This window comes from Dasypus novemcinctus, chromosome 7 (genome assembly GCF_030445035.2).
Source record: "Dasypus novemcinctus isolate mDasNov1 chromosome 7, mDasNov1.1.hap2, whole genome shotgun sequence".
Lineage (NCBI taxonomy): Eukaryota > Metazoa > Chordata > Mammalia > Cingulata > Dasypodidae > Dasypus > Dasypus novemcinctus.
Genome location: NC_080679.1, coordinates 14813732 through 14837603, shown reverse-complemented (window position 1 = coordinate 14837603; position 23872 = coordinate 14813732). Strand labels below are relative to the sequence as shown.

Here is a 23872-nt window from a genome sequence, read left to right as displayed (position 1 = left end):
TCACACTCTCTAGATTACTGTAGCTTAAAATATTAAAGTCAAGTAGCATAAATGTCCAAACTTATTCTTTTTCAAGATTGCTTTGGTTATTTTATTTCTTTTTTTTTTTTATTGAAAAGAACTTTAATCATGTCATCACAAAAACATTAAGCAAATAATGTTAATAAAATTTTTAAAATAAAATATTTAAAATAATTTCTTTAAAAAACAGCAGTGCAGAAAACACCATTCAAATGTTTACGTAAGTAAACATTTTAATTATTCCCTACTTTTTTTGGATGTAAGCTTTTAAATTTTGGGCCCAAGTTAACCTAAAAACAAATAAAGATTACAGATGAACAGATTCTACATTGTTACAACCTTAAAAACAAAACTTAAAACTACTTCCCTAGAGTCATATTTCCAGGGAGCAGTTAAGTGATTTTTTTGGAATCAAAACAATCTGAATAATTCTCTGCTTTTCAAAGTAAGTATCCAATAATTATAGTAGGAAAATGTGTGTACATTGCCATTTATTTACATGTTACCATGTTCTCTGTCCACTGCCTAGACATATTTACTGACCTTGGTCCTGTTACTATACATTTTGTCAGGACTTTTGCCAGATATCTCAGAACAAGTAGGGTGGATTTTAAACAAGCAAAAAAATTAAATGCAATCAAAGGAAACATCTAAAACAACATGGCATCCATTATATTAAAGACATCATTTTACTAGTAACAAGTTCACTAATGATAATAAGTATAAGCATTTTCATAGAACAAAAATCAATGAAATGACAATTGTGTACTTACTAAGTTTAATTTTAATTAAATCTCATGAGAGGTGTGCATTTGATTGATTTATAAGATTAAAACATTAAGCTCTAGAATTCTGTTCTATATAAAAGGCTTAGAATATCTTACTTATTCTTTCCCACCTTCTCTTATTACAAATTTGACATTCAAAACACTTTCTAAATACATTCCAATTGAGTTGCTTCAGCAAAGTGCCTATAAAGTGAGAACTTTAGTATAAATAATTCAGGAATTACCTTTAAAATTGGGCAAGTAACTTATTTGCCTGGGTTTAAAGGTACCTGATTACTTCTGATGGAGCAGGATATAGTCCTGGCTTAAAAGTGTGCTTTATAAAAAAATAAATGGTCACATTTATGGGGAAAACCATCTTGCTTTATCAATGTTCTTTTATGAGGCACATTTTCTACAGTTACAGCCACAAAGATTCATAATTAAGGATTCAGAGTGCTAATCAGTATATGTCATCTAAAGATTGTTCCTTTCTTTGAATCCCCAGATAATCAGACAAATTTAGCCCTGACTTTACAATCCCTAAATAACAAAACTGGGTGTGTGTGGGGGGGTGGTGGGAGAGTGGTAGTAGGTGAAAGGGGCTATCTTGGTATTTTCAAATTTTATTTTATTTAAATATTTCTTGTGTGATAAAGGGATGTTTGTACTTATCCACATAGTGACTGTTTTATGATTGAAATTGGCTTTAACTATTAAAATTATATACAAGGAAATTAGGGGTATTGCAGTACTTAGTTGCAAATAATTTGCCATCTGGTGTTGAGTCAGAAAATGCTATTTCATCAGTGCTGAGAAAACATCCAAACATGAAGCAATTCCTGAGAGTATCTACTAGTCGTCTTGCAATGCGCTTTCTTCTCTTCAATCTGAAGACCCAGATTCTACTTATCCCGCACACTGCAGGCTCTGGTAAATTTGAACACTGCCAAGCCCTATGACATTCTTTAGAGCTTGGGGCTTCTGGGCCAGCTGGTTCAGATAATACACGGAAGGCCTGTTTGATGGGCTCTGCAATTAAACACCCAACTACTCTCTTTTCATCAGATGTAAAAAGAAATGTTTTGGTCTTGTTTGGACATCTGGGAACAACTTGCTGGAATCCTAATTCACTATCAACAAGTTCTTGGACATCTTCTACCTTTCTGATAGCATAATTTGGATCATGTGGCAGGACCAACACAATTTTCCCATCCCAAAACTCTGCTACTACACGTTCTTTCTTCCAACCTGAATATTTGATTCCCTCCAGAAATCTCTGGTGATACTGAACATGCTGTAGTTCATCTTCAGGGTTGGAAGCAGTATAGATCATGCCACAAGACTTACACATAGTAGCCCCAAAATATTTCTGACCCGCATCAATGATGAACTGGTCTTTAATTTCTTTATTTGTATCTTTGGTATTAGTATTTTTCTGTGTATTCGTCTGTTTCAAGATGTTAGTAGATATGATGGATCCCAGAGAAGACAGTTCTTCAGCTAGAGATCTTTTTGTGTTGACTGAAGACACACTGAATATGGGATAGACAATGGATTCAGAAGAAACTGCCTTCTTGTTCTCCTTAAGAGAATCCTCTGAAGGAAAATGCTTACTTTCATCAAGTTTACATTCTCTTGAAGAAACTACTCCACCAGATGAATCTTGTCACAGTTCAAAGATAGTTGCTTCTTTTTCTTTGGAAAAGCTGCCATCTTCTAAGGTGAATACCTCAGTTTTCCAAACCCCGCGCCTTGTTCCCCCGAAGTACCTGCGCCTCAGAACTATACGACCTCTCCTCAGCCAAGCCAGGGCCTCCTACTGGTTATTTTATTTCTTTTGCCTATCCATACATATTTTAGAATTTCCTTATCAATTTCTACCATAAACACTGGCAGGTTAGGATTGGAAAGAATCAATTTGGAAAGAAATGATACTTTAACAACATGAAGCCTTTCAATCCATGAATATTGTTGATTTCTGCATTTACTTAGATCTTCATTCATTTCTTCCTGAACTGTTTTATAGTTTTTAGTGTAGAAGTATTGCACATCTTCTGTTAAAATTATCCTTAGAAATGGAATGCTTTTTATGTTACTGATTGTTTATTTTATTTTCAAAATGTTTTCTGTTAATATATAATTTTTTACAATTAAGTTTATACATTAACCTTGTATCATGTAAACAAGTGAACTTCCTTTATTTGCTTTTGAAGTTAATTTGTAGATGCCTTAAGATTTGACAATTAAACAAGTCATCTACAAATAGAAAATGTTACTTCTTTTCTTTTCTGATATTTATACTTTCTATTTCCCTTTTTTTTTTTTTTAAGGTACTGGGGCCAGGGAGTGAACCCAGGACCTGTTATGTGGGAAGCTGGCATTCAACCGCTGAACCACGTCAGCTCCCCTGAGTTTCTTTTTTAGAGATTTTTTTGTTTGTTTTTTATTTTTTATTTTAGGAAGCACAGGAAAACAAACCTGGGACCTCTCACGTGGGAAGTAGGCACTCAATGGCTTGAGCCATATCTGCTCCCCTCTATTTCCTTTTGTTGCCTTATTTTTCACCAGCCAGATTTCGATTAAAATGCAAAATAGAAATCATGAGAGTGGATATCTTTGCCTTAGACTCGAATTTATGGGGAAACATTCAATATTAGAGCATTTGGCATGATGTTTGCCATAGACTTTTCATAGCTTTTCTTTCCAAACTGTAGGAAATGTTTAATAGCTGTCCTTTTCAGATTACATTCCTTGTTTGCTTGTTTGGTTTTAATTTAATCATGAACAGTTTTATTTTGAATTTTTTCAAATGATTTTCCTGTACCTATTTATATGATCATATGTTTGTTTGTTTTAGTCCACTCATATGGTAGTTTACTATGATTGATTTTTGAATGCTAAACCAACTTTGCATTACTGAGAAAACTCACTTGGTCATGAAATATTGCCATATTTATATATTTATTTATATCTGTGTTTATGAGGAGTATTTGACTAGATATCTGTAATGTCTCATAGATTTTGGTTTGATTATTCTACTAATTTCATAAAATAATTTGGAAAATATTCCCTCTGCCTATATTTTCTGAATGAATTTGTGTAAGGTTGGTGTACTTTCTTTCTTAAATGTTTGCTAGCATTCACTAGTAAAACCATCTTAGCCAGGAGTTTTATTTATGTGAGGGTTTATGACAATGAATTCAACTTATTAAATAGATGTAGAGATATATAGATTTCCTTTTTTATCTTATGTCTGTTTTGATTAGTGCTGTTCTTCAAGGAACTTGTTTTTTTCTAAATAGTCAAAATTATTGGCATAATGTTGTTTGTATTTTTAATTCTTATTTAAATATCTGTAGGAAATAAATGTGGCTCAAGCAATTGGGCTCCTATCTACCATATAGGAGGTCCAGGGTTCAATGCCCAGGGCCTCCTGGTGAAGGCAAGATGGCCCATGTGGCGAGCTGGCCCATGCGGAGTGCTAGTCTGTGTGGAGTGCTGGCCTGTGCAGAATACTGCCCTGCACAAGAGTATTGGCCCCCTCGGAGAGCTGGAGCAACAAAATGACATGACAAAAAGAGACACAGAGGGGAGACAATAAAAGACACAGCAGATTAGGGAGCTGAGGTGGTGCAAGAGAATGATGGCTTCTCTCCCCCTTCCAGAAGGTCCCAGGATCAGTTCCTGGAGCCACCTAATGAGAATACAAGCAGATACAAAAGAACACACAGTGAATGGACACAGAAACAGACAACAGGGGGGTGGGGAGAAATAAATAAAATAAATAAATCTTTAAAAAAATCTTTAAGATATATAGTGATAGTTCCTTTGTCATTCTTGTTACTGGTAATTTGTGTTCTTTCTCTTTTTTTCCTAGTTAGTCTAGCTAGGAGTTAATAATTTTCTAGGTGTATTTTATAGAAACAACTTTTTACTGTGAATGCTTTCTATATTATTTGTTTCCATTTCGCTGATTTGTTTTATTATTATTATTGTTAATATTAATTTCCTTCTCTTTACATTGTCTTTTGGCTTACTTTATACTTATTTTGTGGGTCTCTTAAGGTCATTGATTTTTCAGTTTTCTTCTTTTCAAATAAAAGTATATAAAGGTATACACTCACTTCAAACATTGCTTTAGTTTCACCCACAAATGTCAAAATATTGTATCTTAGTTATCAGTCAGAAACGTTTTCTAATTTCCTTTGTGATTTCTTCTGTGACCCAAGAGTATTATTTACCATAAAAATTTATGATTTTCCTATGCATCTTATTACAATATATTTCTAGTTTAATTAAGTCTTGTAAGAGAAATACTTTGTGTGATTTCAATTGTTTAAATTAATGAGACATATTTTATGGTTTAACATATGGTGTATCTTGGTGAACATATCACACGCACTTAAAAAAGAATGTGTACATTGAAATTATTGGGTGTAGTGTTCTAAAAATATCAAGAGTAAGGTGATGGATAATGTGGCAGTTTTATATTATTTATGAATTCCAAAAAGAGATATTGATTATGTTTGTAAACTGGTCTGTTCCTCTGGGCATGATGCCTTTTAATTGTATTAGATTCAGCTGGGAAGGCTTTGATGCCCAGGAAGAGAGACAAGCCCTATGCCAGCCCACAGCTGAGACTGAAGAAGCTGGATCCATGCAGCCTTAAGAGGGAAGAGGAAGGCTGAACCCTGCAGACATTGCCCACCATCTTGCTGCAAAATATGGCAACAGAGTTTGGGAAGGAAGTAATCTTGAGTTGGACTCTTTAGGGCCTTGTAACTGTAAGCTTTTATCCCAGATAAATACTCTTTATAAAAACCAACAGATCTCTGGTACTTTGCATCAGCAGTCCTTTTGCTGACTAATACAGATAACATTGTCCAGATTACCTATGACTTTCTGACTTTTTTTGTCTCCTTGTTCCATCAATTGCTGAGAGAAGAAAGTTAGAACCTCTTTTGTGAGCTTGTTTCTCCCTCCCTATAATTCTGCTTTTTGCTTCATGTTCTTTGGAAATTCTCTTCTTAGGTCCTGTAGCAGTTTAACATAGTTATGAGTTCCAAAAATAGATATTGGATTATGTTTGTAATCTGGTCTGTATCTGGGCATGATTAAGTTGTGGTTAGGACTTTGATTGGGCCACATCATTAGGGAATTGAGTCCCACCCCTTGGCGGATGGGGACTCACAGATAAAAGGCATGGAAAGGGACAAAGCTAAGGATTTTGATGTTGGAGTTTGATGCTGAAGCCTTAAGCTGGAGCCCCAGGAAGTAAGTTCACAGAGGAAAGAGAAGCAAGTCCCAGGAAGAGAGGAACCTGAGCCCAGGAAGAGACAAACCCTGGAAAGAGAGGAACCCAAACCCAGAGAGAAGCAAGACCCTGGAAGGGAGGAACCCAGGAAACCTGAACCTTTGCAGATGTGGGCAGCCATCTTGCTCCAACATGTGAAAATAGACTTTGGTGAGGGAAGTAACTTGTGCTTTATGGCCTTGTATCTGTAAGCTCCTACCCAAATAAATACCCTTTATGAAAATCAACCAATTTCTGGTATTTTGAATCAGCACTGCTTTGGCTGACTAATACAGGTCCATACATATTTATGATTATTATATGTTAGAGAAGAATTAAACTTTTTATCACTATGAAATGTCCCTTTTTTGAAATGTCCCTTTTTATCTCTGGAAATACATTTTATTTTGAAGTCTTTTTCATCTGATATTATTATAAACACTCCAGTCTCTTTAGACTGTTTGCATGCTACATCTCTCACCATCTGTTTACTTTTAACTTGTGTTTATCTTTAAAGTGCATTTTAAGTAGGAAGCATATAACTCTGACAATCCTATCTTTTAATTAGAATTCTTTGACCATAATAATTGCTTGAACATTAATGTACTTGGATATAGGGCTATCATTTTATTGATTGTTCTGCTGCTGTTTCTTGATCCTTTGTTCTTTTACTGGTTTTCCTTTTGGTTTATTTGGATAGTTTTAGAACTCCAATTTAATGTATCTATTTGCTGTTTTGGCTATACTTATTTACATTATTTTTAACAGCCATTCTTTAGCTTTTTACAGTCTACTTAGACTTAATACTGTTCCAATTCATGCTAAATGTAGAAACTTTGCAGTAGTATAAGCCCATTAATGTCTTATCCTTTATGCTATATCTGTCATGTGTATTAAAATACATAAAATATAAGCTCCAACGGACATTATTTTAATCTTTGCTTTTAAACAGTCAGGTGTTTTAAAGAAATTAAATGGAAAAGTAATCTTTAATATTTATCCACATGCTACCATTTCAGATGTTTTTCACTCTTCCTGATAGCCATTTACTCCTGTGATATCATTTTCCTTCAGCCTGCAGAGTTTCTTTGGGTATTTCTTATAGTGCAGGTCTGCTGGGGATGAATTCACTTAGTTTTCTTTTATCTAAAATGTTCTTAGTTCAACTTCATTATTGAAAAAATATTTTTGCTGCATGTAGAATTTTGAATCAACAGGTTTGTTCTTTTAGCCCTTGAACATGTATTCCACACTCTTTTGACCTTGTAGTCAAATATGTGAAACTCTGCCAACTTTTAAAAAAAAAAATTTGTTCTGGCACCTTTAGATCATATTATTTCTATTAATTCAACTCCAGATTTCACTTTTCTTTCTTCTTTGACCACATTCTGCTGATAAGCCTGTCCTGTGACGTTTTAATGACCGATATGTTATTTTTCAATTCTAGAATTTACATTTGGTTCTTTTTATAGTTTTTAATTCTCTACTGAGATTTTCCTATCTTTTTATTTATTGTAAGGATATTTTCTTTTAGCATATTGAGCATAATATTAACAGCTGCTGTAAAACCCTAGAATACTATTCCAACATCTGGGTGCTTTTAGAGTTATGCTTGTTGATTGCTTTTGATTTTTTTTCTCTTGGATTATGTCACATTTTCCTGGTTCTTAATATGTCAGAAAATTTTGGATTCCATGTGGGCATTGAATTATGCTATAATCCTCAAAAGAGCTTATTTTTGTTTGATTTGGTTTTAACAGGTAACTCACTTTGTTGAATTAAATTATAAACAATGAGTCTTAAGAGACAGCCTCAATCTCAGTTAAATTCTTTTATCCTTAGCTGGGCTGCTTTGACTCTTCTCCATGTAATAATTATTCAGAGTTTACCCACAGATTTTGCTGGAGTTTATGAACTAAATTTGACACCCTTTCTCTGGGCCTTACTGAGATACCTTCCTTACCCACCAGGAGCTGTCTTTTCCCTTAACTCTTTCATCTGGTATTTCAAACCAAAAAGACTGTAGCTTTTAAATATTTTTTTTCACCCACATGTCACTGATTTCACCCACATCTGCCTTCATGCTAAAGGTCATAAAAATGGGAAAGTCAACCCATGCTGTTTCCTTCTTTTAAGAGTTGACTCCTCTCCTGAATTTACCTACGTTTGTACAGTCTCTACTGCCTTTACTTAACTGGGTTTTTAAAAATATTTTTTTCCGAAGTTCATGGTTTTTATCTTTAGTAGGGTCAGTCTTGTAAAACTTAACCATATCAAAAGCTAAACTTGTAGCAATTGATATTTTGATCTCTATCTGCCTGAATCCTCTATGTCTCTGTATTGTTGAGCGGTCAAAAATTGGAATTAGTTATAAGCTGTTGAAATGATTTCAAAAGGAATATAAAGAATAGATGGAATTTCCACATTGAAAACTGTACAAAGAAAAAATGAACAGGATTTGGCAAAATGTAATGTTGGAGGGGTGAAAATGCTTAGGTTAAAAAGCATCAGTCTGAGAAAATTCAAAAGAAAACATGGTATTTGACTAAGCCTGAAAGAGAGATGAGGAAGAAAAAAATGGCTGAAAGCCTGAACGTGTTGTGTTTGAGGTACCGGTAGTTCACGTGTAATATAGCCTATAGCAAAGAAATGAAAATTTCGATTTGAAGGCAAGGATCCATGTTAGGGGAGAATTATATGTTTGCAGTTTAATAATGATTATTAGAGTTAAGGCATTAAAATGGGTGTAGGTATTTTATTTAAGTATATGAAATTGCCATTTTTGTAGGTCAAAGAGAGCAGGCTACTGGCAATAGCATAGAGTTCAACTAAGTAAACAGAAGTCCAAGAACAGAAATATAGAGGATATCAGCTTCATTTAAGGAAGCATGTTCTCTAATCAAAATCTGACTGGTAGTTCTAGTAGGAGGGGTCAGAAAAGTAGGAGAGGAGCCACAGAACCCATAAATACATGCTGATATGTGCTTGATGTGGCACAACAGAGTAATGGGGAAAATATTCAATTCCATAAATTCTGCTGGGAGCATTGGTTATGGAAATTATGAAATTACATTCTTACACCACAGGCCAAAATAAGTTCCTGATGTAATAAACACTTAGAAATGAAAGGAAAACTTAAAAACTTTTAGAAGAAAATGCAGGCGAATATTTTGACTTGGGGACAGAAAAGCAAAATTGAATAAATTCGATTATATTAAAATTAAGACCGCTGTTCATCAAAGTACAGCATAAAGAAGGTAAAAAGACTGTCCACAAATTGGGAGAAGACATTTGCAACATCTAAAAGTAACTAAGTTATAGAATCAAAAATACATAATGAATTCTTAGAAATGGATGAGGGAAAGAAAACAACCCTGTAGAAAGAAGAGTAAATGATAACGACATGTATTTCTCAGGAAAGGGAACATAAATTGTCTGTAAATAAACAAATTTATGGGAAGCGGACTTGGCCCAATGGATGGGGCATCCGTCTACCACATGGGAAGTCCATGGTTCGGACCTGGGTCTCCTTGACCAGTGTGGAGCTGGCCCACGTGCAGTGCTGATGCGAGGGGAGTGCCGTGCTTTGCAGGGTTCCCCCTCATGGGGGAGCCCCATGAGCAAGGAGTGCGCCCCGAGGGGAGAGCTGCCCAGCATGAAAGAAAGTGCAGCCTGCTCAGGAATGGTGCTGCACACATGGAGAGCTGACGCAGCAAGATGACCAACAGGGAGAGACACAGATTCCCGTGCCGCTGACAAAAACAGAAGCGGACAAAAAGAACACACAGTGGGTGGACTCGGAGAGTGGACAGCTGCGGGAAAGGAAGGGGAGAGAAATAAATAAAATAAATATTTTTTAAAAGTTTATTTATTTGTTTATGTATGTTTTATCTCTTTAGCAATCAAGAAATGTTAAATTTAGACCACAAAACCCCACTAATTTACTGATTATCATTAAGTCTGATAATATTAAGCATTGATATAGGTGTGGATCAACAGAACTCTCTTACACTTCTGTCAGGACTATGAAATGGTACAATCACTTTGGAACACAACAAAACATTATCTTGTAAATTTAAACATTTGGATACCTTATAATCCAGTAATCTCTATTATGTTCTCAGGAGACAGTATAATACATGTGCAACTAGAGATATGTTGATTGTACCATCAAAAATTTCTCAGCAGTGTTGATTGTACCATCAAAAAATTGAAATAACATCAAACTACATTGACAGGAGAAGGAATGCATCAGGTATTTTATTCTAAAAATGGAATATGATAGATTAAGGAAATTTGGTGAACTAGAGCTACATGCATCAGAACTTACTATTTAGTGACAAAAGAAAGTTTTAGATGACTACCAACTATTATAATGTGAGTAAACTATAAAAATAAAATGTGACTAAACTCTAAAAATAAAGTAATGAAAAACAAAAAAATGGAAAGGAGAGAAATGTCAAATGTAAGTAGCTCACAGGTTGATAAATTTTATTAATAACAATTTAGTTCTTAAATTGGATGGTGAGTTCATCAATATTCATCTTATTATTATTCTTTATAAAATATTATTTTAAATGGGTATAAGTATTTAATGTATATTAAAGGAAACTATTTCCCTCTAATTATATATATAAAACATCACAATTCAAAAAGTCTCCCTTTACATTATACTCTATATAACAAAAATTCTCTTCATATACTTAATTAATTTTATAAATAGTATCTTAAATTCCATAAAATATGTCCTTATACTTTCAAAAAATATCCTGAAATTACAAAGAGAAAGAACATTTAAAAAAATGTTTTACTATGTGATATGTTTGATTTCTAAGGGAGGAGGCATTTTACATTAATATACAAATTTCTATATAAAAATATATTAGCAAGGAATGGAAACAACAAAAATGCTTTCTCAGGTTTAATGAAACAGCTGGTACCACAGACATTTTCCTGTTTTTCCTCTTGGGGACTGAGAAGCTGACCATATATTTTTCAGACTAAAAATAAATATTTGCTTTAGGCTTCAAGTGAGTATTAGTCCAGCAAATCTCGAGGGAAATCCATCTGCAGATCTAAGAAATTCAGTGAGCCTTAAAGAAATGCATCACTCATTTCTTCGGCTTTCTTGCAAATTTGCTTTTACTAGGGAATGGATTTGTAAGAATGTTTAGAGATTCATTCATATGTAGAAAAAGTAAAAACTGAATGAATGAGAATGAGACACATCAAATTCAGGAATTATAGAGTAGGTGGATCAGTAGGGGGCATGGAATAAACCATGATTGGCAATGTTTGTTTTGGAAACTGGACAGTATATTGAAGTGTAGGTACTATATTGTTTTATATTTATGCACCTCCTATTTTTTTAAATAAAAACTTAAAAAAATATTTGTAAATAGAAACCCAACCCCATCAAGAAATGAGTCACTCTGTAAAAATTATTATGCAAAACTTGGCCACAGACATTTCCTTTGTAAGTGAAAATGAAAAGAAGCCAGATTTGAACTTGAATGCTACAAGAGGAAGCGTATAATGTGCTCAAATAACTCCAACTCGATGCATCCTACGTGCCTGGAAAGCGGGATAAACATAGAGCTGTAGATATTTACCAGGAAGTGGTTCTTCCAGTGGGAAAGGGCTACATGGAGCAGCTGTCAATTCACCCGGGATTTAGGGGTTGAGAACATTTTCCCTGGAGATAATAACTGAGCTTGGGAACGTTTCCAAAGGAGATTCAAGATAGCTTGGTAAAAGGATCCTGAGGAGCATGGCTGCAGCTTAGAAAAACGGTAGAAGGTGTCACAGTGCAGTGGAAGAGTGGTCTGAGATGACCTGGGCCCCTTCCTGGCCATGTCACTTACTAGAGGTGTGATACTGGGGAGGGAACATTTCGAAGCTCCTCTGATAATTGAGAATAATGGAAACACCAGCCTCAGTTTTTGAAAAGAGATAAATCTAGTATGTGTATGTGCTCTAACAAAGATTTGAGATAAATATTACCTTTTATCTTGAAGCAGTAGAAAAGGAAGCTGGGGAAAGTAGATTTGGTCATTTAGGGAAAGGCCACATGGAGATAGATGTACAAATTTTCATGACTAATGGAAAGGGCAAAGAAAAGTTACAGATGGAACTAAGGTATTCAACCAGGTTAATCGAAAGGTCAATTAACTGTGGCATTAGTGAAATAGAGAAAGGGAAGAAGCAGTTGAAGGTTAAGATAATGAGCTTTGTTTTAAGCACGTGAAATTGAAGATTGCAATGGAACATGCAAATGGATGTTCAGGAGGCATCTGGATCTGTGAGTAAGAGACTGGGTCTAGAGAAAGTGTCACGCTGTCCTCCCATCAACCTCCTTTCTGCCAAGAGATTTCAGTGGCTGGAAGGATGTAAACAAACCAAAATGGCCGGGACTATTTTAAGCACAGATGTGAGGGATGGAGGGAAAATAGAGATCAAAAGAGAACACTAAAGTCATAGTGTATGGGATGTTGCAGAAGGAGGAGGGAGAATTAATTTTTTTTTTCAATGAAAGAGTTAAGAAGAAAACTGGAGAAGTGCTGGGGCATAGAAAAAAGAAGTAAGGACTGAGGAAAGTGAGGGGACAAAGTGGAGGGTGGAAAACTGAACAAAGCATGGTAGACAGTTTATTTGCAAAGATTAGAGGTTTAGGAAAGTTCAGTCAATTTAGTGGTTTCCATTTCCTTTGTAGTACCCTTAGCAAAAATGATTAAGGGGAGCAGATGTAGCTCAAGCGGTTGAGAGCCTGCTTCTCATGTACAAGGTCCCTGGTTTGATCCCCAATGCCTCCTAAGAACAAAAATAGGGAAGCGGACTTGGCCCAAGGATAGAGCATCCGCCTACCACATGGGAGGTCCGTGGTTCAAACCCCGGGCCTCCTTGACCTGTGTGGAGCTGGCCCATGCGCAGTGCTGATGCGCGCAGGAGTGCCGCACCACACAGGGGTGTCCCCGCGTAAGAGATCCCCACGCCAAGGAGTGCGCCCCATATGGAGAGCCGCCCAGCGCGAAAGAAAGTGCAGCCTGCCCAGGAATGGCGCCGCCCACATGGAGAGCTGACACAGCAAGATGACGCAACCAAAAGAAACACAGATTCCCGTGCCACTGACAACAACAGAAGCAGACAAAAACAAGAACACACAGCAAATGGACACAGAGAACAGACAACTGGGGAGGAGGGGGCAGGGAAATAAATAAAATAAATCTTAAAAAAAAAAAAAAAAACAGCAGAAAAGCAAATGACAAAATCAACTCAGGTTAGCCGATCTAGCTTAGTGGGTGAGCACCAGCTTCCCACGTATGAGGTTCTGGGTTTAATCCCTAGCTCTGGTACCTCAAAAAAAAAAAATGTTTGAGAGGAAAGGTGGGTCATAGTGGCCAGTCGGCAGATCCAGCTCAGCAGCATCTCCTTTGGGAAACTCTGGCAGAATTAATAATCATCTCCTCTGCTCTCCCACCAACTTGATTCATTCTAAGAATACAAGGTCCACCATCTTATATTATTGTCTCCTCTTTCAGACAAGAAATTCCTTACAATAAGAATAATATATATTATATCCTTAGTTTAGAATTTGGGGATAGACAAGCAGAATATCCAGGAAAAAGATCAAAGGCTATCTATTAAAGTAAAATCAAAATGAATGCAAAGTGAGTTATGTACATGAGGACTTAAGGGTTGCAGAGTTAAGAAATGCTGATAGCTAACTCAGCTTTATGGGGATAAATTAAGATCTTCTTTTAAGCTCCATTTATTGAGCTTAGTGATATTGTGTGTATACGTGTATGTGTTGGTGAGTGCATATTTATATATTTCTCATTTAACCCTCACAACACCCATCCCATGTGTCTGGAATTATTATCTCTGCCTTGCAGATGAATGTGTTAGCTTCCTAAGACTGCTATAACATATTACCATAAACCTTGGTAGCTTAAGAAAAATAGAAATTTACTCTCTCATAATTTTGGTGGCCAGAAGTCTAAAATCAAGATGTCAGCAGGCTTGTGCTCCCTCTGAAGTGTTTTTAATTTTATTCTTTCACAGTTCTATTAATTTCTTCTGCCAAGTGTTGTGCAATCACCCCCTATGAGGCAGGATAGAATAGGGAACTAAGGAGGAAGGGGACAGAAAACCTAGTAAGTCTGGTAAGAGAAACTGAGGCATTGACCTGCTGGCTGGCATTAATCTGCTGAGTCACACAGGCAAGTTAGGTGGGGGCAGCTTACAAGCATATACCCTGCAGCTAATTGTACACATACCCAAAGGTGTTCTGACTTACAATTAGAAGAACAATGTATTTGAGACTGTTTTGTTTTTTTATTTTAGTGAGTTGTTTATGCAATGTCTACATTTTAACCAGGAAGACAGTGAGGAAATATTATTTCTAGTTAATATATTCTGGTGGAAATACGTATAATTTCTAAACTACTTTACATGTTTAGCAACATTATACTAGATATAATAAAAGCAATAAATGAATTGAAGTGATTTTGGCTTTGAAGTTATTGACTGACTCCCAATTTCACAATAAGTTATAGCAAGATATTCCTGATGACTCTCAAGCATGAAAGCAATCTAAAAAGATTTATATATATCAAGAGTGTCACAATCTTTTTGAGGCTCTATTTGGCACTTTCTCACCTAGCACAGCTATAAAAAGCAGGTGATGAATTTCACTTTTTGGTTACCATTTCAGACATCTGGCCAAAGCAATTTCAGTAGAAAATGGATTCAGCTGGTAGAGGGTTATTTTAGAGGTTTGGACTATGTACCCCAGTAAAATACATCTTAAACTTAGTCCATTCCTGTGCATAAGTACATTGTAAGTAGGACATTTTGATGAGGTTACTTCAGTTAAGGTTTGGCCCAATTCAATCAGAATGGGTATTAATCCTATTACTGGAGTCCTTTATACGCAGAAAGAAATTCAGATGAGAGAAAGCCACAGAGGAAGCAGCTAGAAGCTGAAAGTAACAGAACCTGAAAGAGAAGGGAGAGGCCGGGAGAGGTTGTCATGTGCATTGCCACGTGACAGAAATTTCAGCCAAGGACCAAGGAATGCCAGGAACCAGCCCCAGAATGTCACAATCTTCAATAAGAATGCATTGCTTTGATGACATCTTGATGTGGACTTTTCCTAGCCTCAAAATGGTGAACCAATAGATAAATTCCCATTATTTAAGCTCATGCATTGATGGTATTTGCTTGAGCAGCCAATGAAATTAAAACAGATTTTGGCACCAGGAGAGTGGGGTGCTGCTATTGCAAATGCCAGAACTGTGGAAACAACTTTGTGACTGAGTGATGGGCAGAGACAAGAAAAATTGTGAGGTGCTTGATAGAAAAAGTGTAGATTGTTTTGAATAAATTGTTGGTAGGAATATGAATTCTGAAGGTACTTCTGTCAAAGATAAAATAAATCTTTAAAAAAAAAAAAAGAAAAGAATAGCATTCGATGTGTAGGATTACTTGACTTGAACGTGGATCTTGTCAACCATTTCAGTGAAAGTCAGGACTGGAAATGCTGTTATGCAGGAAGGATCTGTTGAAATCCCTTCTGTCTGGTGGTTTTCATCCTTGTGAACTAGACCCAAAGCCAACAAGTTTTTGTGTGTGTGTGAACACTGTATGCATAGATAGACACTGCCAGCCTGGACTGAAAGGAATAACGCAGGGTCAAACTGAAGGATGAGTGACTTCAGGACAGAAATCTGGAAGCTGAAGTCTCGACCAAAAAGATCTCCAGCCAAGAGAGTGTGCCCACCAAGTATGTTTAAAGGGAGGCCATTTGCCTTGGTGCTGGGTGGTAGAGGCCTTCCACTTCTCTGTTCAGGGCAAGTGCTGCTAACCCAATGCTTAGAGAGGGCAAGGCCTATATCGCAGCATTTGTGGAGAGACTGGCCGCCATTCTGAGGCTTGGAGAGGGTGGAGCCTTCGCCCCTGTGGTCAGGAAGAGCACGACTGCTGCACAAGCATTTGGAAGGAGTGGGGCTGTTGCTCAGTCAGGGCCAGAGGACAAAACATTGATACATAGGTGACTCTTGGACCTTAAAATCTAATTGAGTTTACCCTACTGGGTTTTACAATTGATGGGGACCCATGACCCCTGTTTCCCTTCCAATTTCTCCCTTCTGGAATGCGAATATTTGCCCTATACCTATCCCTCCCTTGTATACTGGAAGCAGGTAACTCATTTTTTAGGTTTCACAGGTCCACAGATGGAGGGAAGTTGTGCTCCAGGACAGACCACCCACATACCCAATTTTGGTGAAATTTTGAACTTAGCATTGTTACTGAAGTGACTTAAGGCTTTTGGGATGCTGTGATATATTTTGAATGTATTTTGCATGTGGAGAGAAAATGTCTGTTTTGGGGTCCAGAGGGAGTCTTTAACATCCTCAAAAGGATCACCTATCAAATTAAGCTAAGTCTTAAAATTGGAAACAAGTTTTAAGTAATTACTTGCCTTTCAGACCTAACAGTTGCCCAAATGCTATTTGTGACAATAAGTCAAATGGTCATAGATCATAGTCATTAGAAATGTGTCTTAAACATATTAAAAGGTAACAGGTCAAGAGGGTGGGAAAGGGTTTAAAAGGCTCCAAAACTAGAATTGATAGTTCTGTTATATATTTATGCCTGCCCAGTGTAGCATGCATTGTAATTAAAGCACTTACTGTATTTATCATATTGGAATACATGGTTGCTTGAATAGGATATGACTCCCCAGCTTTTTTTTAATTCCACCAATCATGCACTCATCCAACAAACAGTTGTTACTGTTAATGTTTATAGCCCCTGGGAATACAACCCGTTTGGCCCTCTCCTCAAGGATCACAGTTTTTGCAGGAATGTAGACCTAAAAATAAATAAGATAAAGATGATAATATCAGTCACTTGGAGGAAATGTCTAACAGTGCCTAAGGTAGTTAAGGGGGAAATTACATATGAAGATATAATTATGTTGAATTTTGGAGGACGAGTAAAAAAAAAAAAACTATGGCAAAGAAATGAAGAAGTATTGCCTGAAAGATGAAACACATGCAGAAACCAAAGGATATGGAAGGGCACTGTATATTTTAGAATGTCAAGTAACTGGCATTGTCTGCCACATTAAGAAGTTCAGTGGGGGTGGAAAGTTTCAGATGATGAGGGTTGGGCTATAGCATTCATGTCAACATTTTCGGCATAGGATTATATTTGGTCTACAGAGGCTCTTGATAACTATTTGTTCCATAAAACTAGAAAAGCCCTGGGTGAGGTGTTAGAAGATACAAGTTCTAAACCTAGCTCTGTCATTGAATGTGTGAGTGTCCTTGGGAAAATAATTGCTTCATCTAGTGCCTTGTGTAAGAAGAAAGTGTTTGATTTTATAAATGAATATCAAATCTTTTAAAGCCTTTAAAACCTTCCAAACTGCATTCATTTAAAGTTAAGAACATATATTCAACTTCAATATAATAGAAAAAAATAAAGATACATTTTCTAATCAATAATCAAAAGGAAACCACCCAATAGAAAATGCACAAATGTAATTAGGCAATTCAAAGAGAGTAAACCTAATAGTTAAAAATGATACAGAAAGATTTTCAAATGCTTTCCTAATCAGGAAATTAAAATTAAAACCACAATGGGATTCCATTTTACATTCATCTAATTGGAAATAAGTAAAACATATAACTTTATCAAATGTTTGAAAACTATGGGCTAAAGGAAATTCTTTGTTACACATTGTCAGTTGAGTATGTTCTCCAATATGGTGACTTTGTAAAATAATCTGTCATGACACAGTAAACATGAAGATACTTATACGATGAGACTCCCAGGTATGTACCCTACAGTAACTCTAGTAGAGTACTCTAAGGACACATGTACATGAAAGTTCACAATTGTATTGTCAGCAACAATAAAAAGTGAAATAACCTAAACATCCATCAATATGAGAATGAATAAATCAAGTGTGGTATCTTCCTATAATGGAATAGTATTGAGAAATATAATGAATGAAATGGAGTTACATGTATCTCACATAGATGAATCTCACATACTTACTGTTGAAGGAAAAAGAAGACAACCTGCAAAAAATAAATTCACTATAATGCCATTAATATATATTTGTATAAATTGCGAAAATATTGTGAGGTAGAGTTCAGGCTGCCAAAGTGACTTGGAATTGAAGGGCAAGATTCCTAAGAGAAGATAACTCTGAAATCTATGTACAGATTTTACTCAAATTATTGGCAGCTCTTAAGTCATAAGGTGAGAGTTCAGACTATAAAGAAGAACAAAACAGCCAGGAAGTTAAAAAGTTCCTCAGAAATTCCAGCATTCACCTGCTCTGGGGAGACTATGACTGTAGTTAAAGATTTGCCAAGTTCGAATTACCTTTAAAAACTCCTGTGTGAACCAGGAAGTTCTTTACATGAAGTGGGGCCTAGACCCAAGGAGTAAGAACCTGGACTTAGGGGTTAGGGCTATGAGCTAGGAGTACGAGGACCACTGAAATAGACCAGGCCTAATTACAACTACAAACTATTCTTCAACATCTAGTGGATGCATTTACCCTTCATCAGGCGCACAAGATATTTTTATACTCAAAATCCATTATTAAAGAAAAAATGTCTTGATTAAAAAATAACACCATCAGAACTCAGGGAAATAGTAGACGCTGGAAACAAACCTACAGGTGATTCAGATATTGGAGTTATCAGAGAGGAACATGTAAAAGTTTAAAAAACTGTAAACTAACAGTTTAAAAACTATAAAGTATTGACTTTTCAGCAATGTAGCAGCAGCCAAGGAAGCGCAACACTCAGATCTTGCAAGGGAAAATTTGCTGTGGGAGATGTGGTGAGCTGAGTCTCCAGCTGCCACACTTTCATTGTACTGCAGTGTTTATGCCAAAGCCATGCTCTTTTTACATGGTCCCTGCTGATAGCTGGCCATGGCAAGTGTACTAGTGCAACCATTCCTGAACAACAGAGAACTCCTTTATCAAGCAGTTTTTTATCCTGGGCCTCCCATCAGCCTGGCCCCCCACCTGTGGCTCTCTCTACTCCACTTTCCTGATGATTCTGGATCAAATGAATCTCAGTCTCGACCCCTACCTCTTTTTGTAGGCAAACATTATTTTTAGATGGATTGTAGACCCAATTGCGAAAAACGAAACAATCAAACTTCCCTGCTCTTGGTGCAGCAAGCAAATTGTAGACAGGATACAGAAAGCACTAACCATAAAAGAAAAATTTGCTAGGTTAGACTTCATTAATTCAATAACAGTAAAAAACACTGCTGAGAAAGTGAAAATGCAAGTTACTTTCTACCGAATGATATTGTTATACATATATTTGAAAAAGGATTCATATCCATAGTATATAAATGGTTACTACATGTGAGTGAGAAAAGACAGTCAACCCAATTAATATTCATGGGCAAAACATTTGAATAGGTACTTCACAAATGAGGATTTCCCACTGACCTGAAGGCAAAGGTGTTCAACATTATTAGTTACTAGGGAATGCAAATTAAAGTCATAATGAAGTTAATCTCCAAACCCATGAGAATGCCCAAAAATGAAAAAACAAAACAACACTACCAAGTTTGGTGAGGAGGTAGAACAAATGGAAATCTTACATATTAACAGACAATGGTTGTAGCAGTTTGCTATTATTTACAAATTCAGAAAAAGAAATATAGGTTATGTTTGTAAACTGGTCAGTGCCTCTGGCGTGATAACCCTTTGATTGTATTAGATTCAGCTGAGATGTCTGATTAAATCCTGTTACGGTTAGGGATCTGATCCAACCATGTCATTAGAGTATGACTCAGCATCGAACCTCAGCCCCTTGGGCTGATAAAGCACACTCTCACATGGAAGTAAACACAGAGACAGATACATGAGGAGAGAGAGAGAAGGCTGCATTAGACAGGGCAGAGGCCCCAGGAAGAGCAATGAGCCTGATAGTCTACAGCCAACCTTGTGAAGAGACCAGAGCAGCTGAGCCTGGAAAGAAAGGAGCCCCGTGGAGAGACACGAGCCTTATGCCAGCCTTCAGCTGAGATAGGGAGAAGCTGGGTCCACGGAGTCTTACAAGGAAAAAAGGAAGGCTGAACCCTCGCAGACATTGCCCACCATCTTGTTCAACACATGTCAAAAGACATTGGGTGAGAAAGTACCTCATATGGTACCTTGAGTTGGACTTTTCAGGGCCTTGTGACTGTAAATGTTTTCCCCAAATAAATACTCTTTATAAAAGCCAACAGATTTCTGGCATTTTGCATCAGTATCCCTTTGGCTAATATAGGAGTATAAATTAATTTAAAAAAAGAAAGAAAAAGAAAAATCCGTTTGGCCCCATCTACTAAAGCCAAACATAAGCCTAATCCATGACTCAGTGATTTCATACCTAAGAAAATATGTATGAAAAAATGAATGCAGTTGTCCATCAAAACACATGAGCAAAAATATTCATAGCAGTTTTACTTACAGTATAAATCTATAGTGGCCAAAGGAAAAGTTCCTACCTGAAGCACAAGAGACAAAGAAGTAAACTACAAAAAAAAAAAAAAAGGAATCACGAAACTTAATTAGAGGAGAATATACACAATCATTAAATCCAAAAGGTTCTGGATTGATTGCCTTACACATGTATTTGAGACTTGCATTTATGGACTGGTATGTGAAATAGGTTGGAATGGGTCAGAATGGCTTAAAAAACCATGTGCATTCCAGGATGATTAAAAATGGGTTCCCGTATGAAATAATTCTACAAAGAGCTGGCTTTGGTGAGGCAATATGAGTGAACACCTAAGGGACTGAGCACAAAAATTTCAAGAGTCAGGCAATGATAGTTGGAAGAGACAGCAGGAGGACACCGACAGCTGATGGCTTACCATCAGATGCTACCATTTGTACCATCTTGTACTTGGATGCTTTCCCACTCTATTTTATAAATGTCTTATGTGAAGATTGCAGTCACTATCTTATTCTAATAAACCTAATATACCTTCGGTGTTTCAAAAAATAAATTCCACATTTCAGCAAGGGAGAACTAGTTCAGAATACATGAGATTTCCCAGAAGTTACATGAGATTTCCCAGAAGTTGCACAAAGTTGCAGATGTCTCTGATCATGATTTTTCAACCTTAGCACTAATGCCAACTCTCCATTTTCTACTTTTTAAAGCAAGAAAAATTCTTCTATTAGAGACTACTTGGAGATCAAATGGATTGATGCATTTGAATAAAGTTGGAAAACATAAAGGATTTTTGTGGAAGGCCTAGCTACCCCAGCTACAAAAGAGCATGTCTCCATAAAATACAAACAAGAGAAGAGACATCAGACCATTTCTAGTTCTTCTTGACTATGGTTTACCTGGCCCTTATTCTCCAGTTCAACACACTTAGAATGACCTGTAAGACCAGACATGTGGGAAAGTGTGTTCTTTTTTTTTTTTTTTTTTCATTATTAACAATTTTTTATTAGGGCAGTTGCAGATTTACAGAAACATCATGTGGAAGTACAGTGTTCCCATATACCCCCTCTCTCATACACAGTCTTCTCTATTGCTAACATTTTGCATTAGTGTGGTAGCTTTGTTAGAATTCATGAAATAATATTATTTTACTTATGTTAATTACTTTAGCTCACTGTTTACACTAGGATTCACTCTTTGTGATGTGCAGTTCTGTTTTCATTTGTGTGTGTAGTAACTTTTATTTTTTTAGTGCATTTTTATTGTCTTTTTTGTTAAAAAAATAGATCACAAAAAATGTTACATTAAAAATTTTGAGTTTGCCATATACCCCCTCACCCCAATCCTCTCACATCAACAACCTCTTTCATCATTGTTACATATTCATTGCATTTGGTGAATGCATTTTGGAGCACTGTTGCACCACAAGGATAATAGTTTACATTGTAGTTTACACTCTCCCCCAGTACATTCAGTAGATTATGGCAGGATATGGCAGGAGCATCTGTCCCTGCAATATCATTTAGGACAACTCCAAGTCCCAAAAATGCACCCACATGACATTTCTTCTTCCCTCTCCTTGCCCTCAGCAACTACTGTGGCCACTTTCTCCAGATCAATGCTACAGTTTCTTCCATTACTAGTCACAATAGTTCTATAGCAGAATACCAGTAAGTCCACTCTAATCCATATTTTATTTCTCCATCCTGTAGACCCTGGGATGGTGATGTCCACTCTACCTCTAAATCGAAAGGGGGCTTAGATCCCACATGGTTGATGGATGTGATTCTCCTGCTTGCAGTTGTAGGCACTTTTGGTTTCCTGGTGTGGTGGTTGACCATATTCACCTCCCTTTTAGCTGACATGGGTAAGTCCAATGAACTAAAGAGTAGGAGCTGCAACTCTGCTGAGGCTCAGGGCCCAGGTGGCACATGGCCAGTCCAGAGATTCAAGTCTCCTGAATATACACCAACCCCAGTACCAACCACAGGTTCAGTAAAAGTGACAGAAGAGGCATGTGTAGAAAGGTCATATCTGAGTCTAACTCCATCACACTCAAGAGCACAAATTCCAAAGGGGAGCTCACTGACAAGGCACTGAACTCCAGAGCCATCTGCCATGACCAGAGAACCTGTATGTCTCCATAGCCCTCAGGAGCACTAGTACCTGGGGTTGTATCTACTTTGACTGTCTCTGGGATCCTGCTGAGCCGTGCGTAAGCGTGACCCTTCTGAAGACCTCCTGACTCATTTTGAAGTCTCTTAGTCATATAAACTCATTTGTCATTATCATTTCCCCCTTTTATTCAAGATCTTTTTATAGTTGCACCACCAGCTGGTGCTTGGTAGTAATCCCTCAGTGCCAGGAAGGCTCATCCCTGGGAGTCATGACCCATGCTGGGGGGAAGATAATGCATTTACATGCTGAATTTGGCTTAGAGAGTGGCCACATTTGAGCAACATGGAGGAGCTCAGGAGGTAACTCTTAGGCACCCTGCAACTCTTGGCATAGTTGAAATTTCAGGCACACGGGTCATAAGCATAATCATCAGTACCAAGGGCTCATCATTGGACCATCCTTCTTCAGTGGTCTTTGCCCTGGCACTTGTGGAATTGTTGCTGTTCCATTGGGGAATGTGACAGAGCTCCCCTGGCTAGAAATTCAGCACTCCCTCAGTTATCATTTGTAACTCTGCCTACTATGACAATACCCCCACGAATATCTGAACATTTTTATATACCCTATATACATGCACTGGAGAACGCCCTTCCAACCATGTGTCCCCCATCAATAACACCTCACATCAGTGTTCCTCCATAAATAGGAAGAATGGATGAGTATATCCACTTAACTACTCACTCTTATTGGGAGCCAGGCTGACTTTGTCCCCACATGTCATCAACGAAATTGCCTGCTATACCATTGCACTCACCTTGGACCATGCTATCATCTGCAGTTGATGTGAGTTCAAACTCATTTTGGAAAACCTTTCTCAGGGTTTTTGCACTGCATAAGACTTCTTTATCTGAGAATTGCATCTTTCTCACAGGTTGGAATCCTGCAACCAACTGAACTTTTGGATGGACACATGGCCCAAAGTATACCAGTTAAATGGCATTTGGAATTAGAACTAAGATACAGTCTGGGGAGTCTGATGTGGATTCTTCAAAGGGACTAGATGATCCTTAGGAGGTATTGGGTGGTCACATACTGACTGCCACATATGTTGAAACAGCAAAAGCCTGTAAGCTGGGTCAAGGAGACAAGTGTGGTGCTGACAGTTAACAGTTGGTTCC

General features: G+C 37.0%; 1 protein-coding gene and 1 long non-coding RNA gene across 2 annotated transcripts in view; one reads left to right on the top strand and one right to left on the bottom strand.

Moving 5' to 3' along the window:
• Positions 1–23872, top strand: part of LOC139439275 (uncharacterized) — a 163808-nt gene that overhangs the window by 127734 nt on the left and 12202 nt on the right. The gene's annotated exons all lie outside the window — the stretch shown is intronic.
• On the bottom strand, positions 1367–23614 carry LOC101418416 (N-acetyltransferase ESCO2-like). Its single transcript, XM_012524066.3, has 2 exons — positions 23509–23614; positions 1367–2453 (listed from the first exon to the last, which is right to left on the bottom strand). Exons 1-2 carry the CDS (start codon positions 23612–23614, stop codon positions 1498–1500), a joined length of 1062 nt encoding a protein of 353 aa, XP_012379520.2. The 3' UTR covers positions 1367–1497.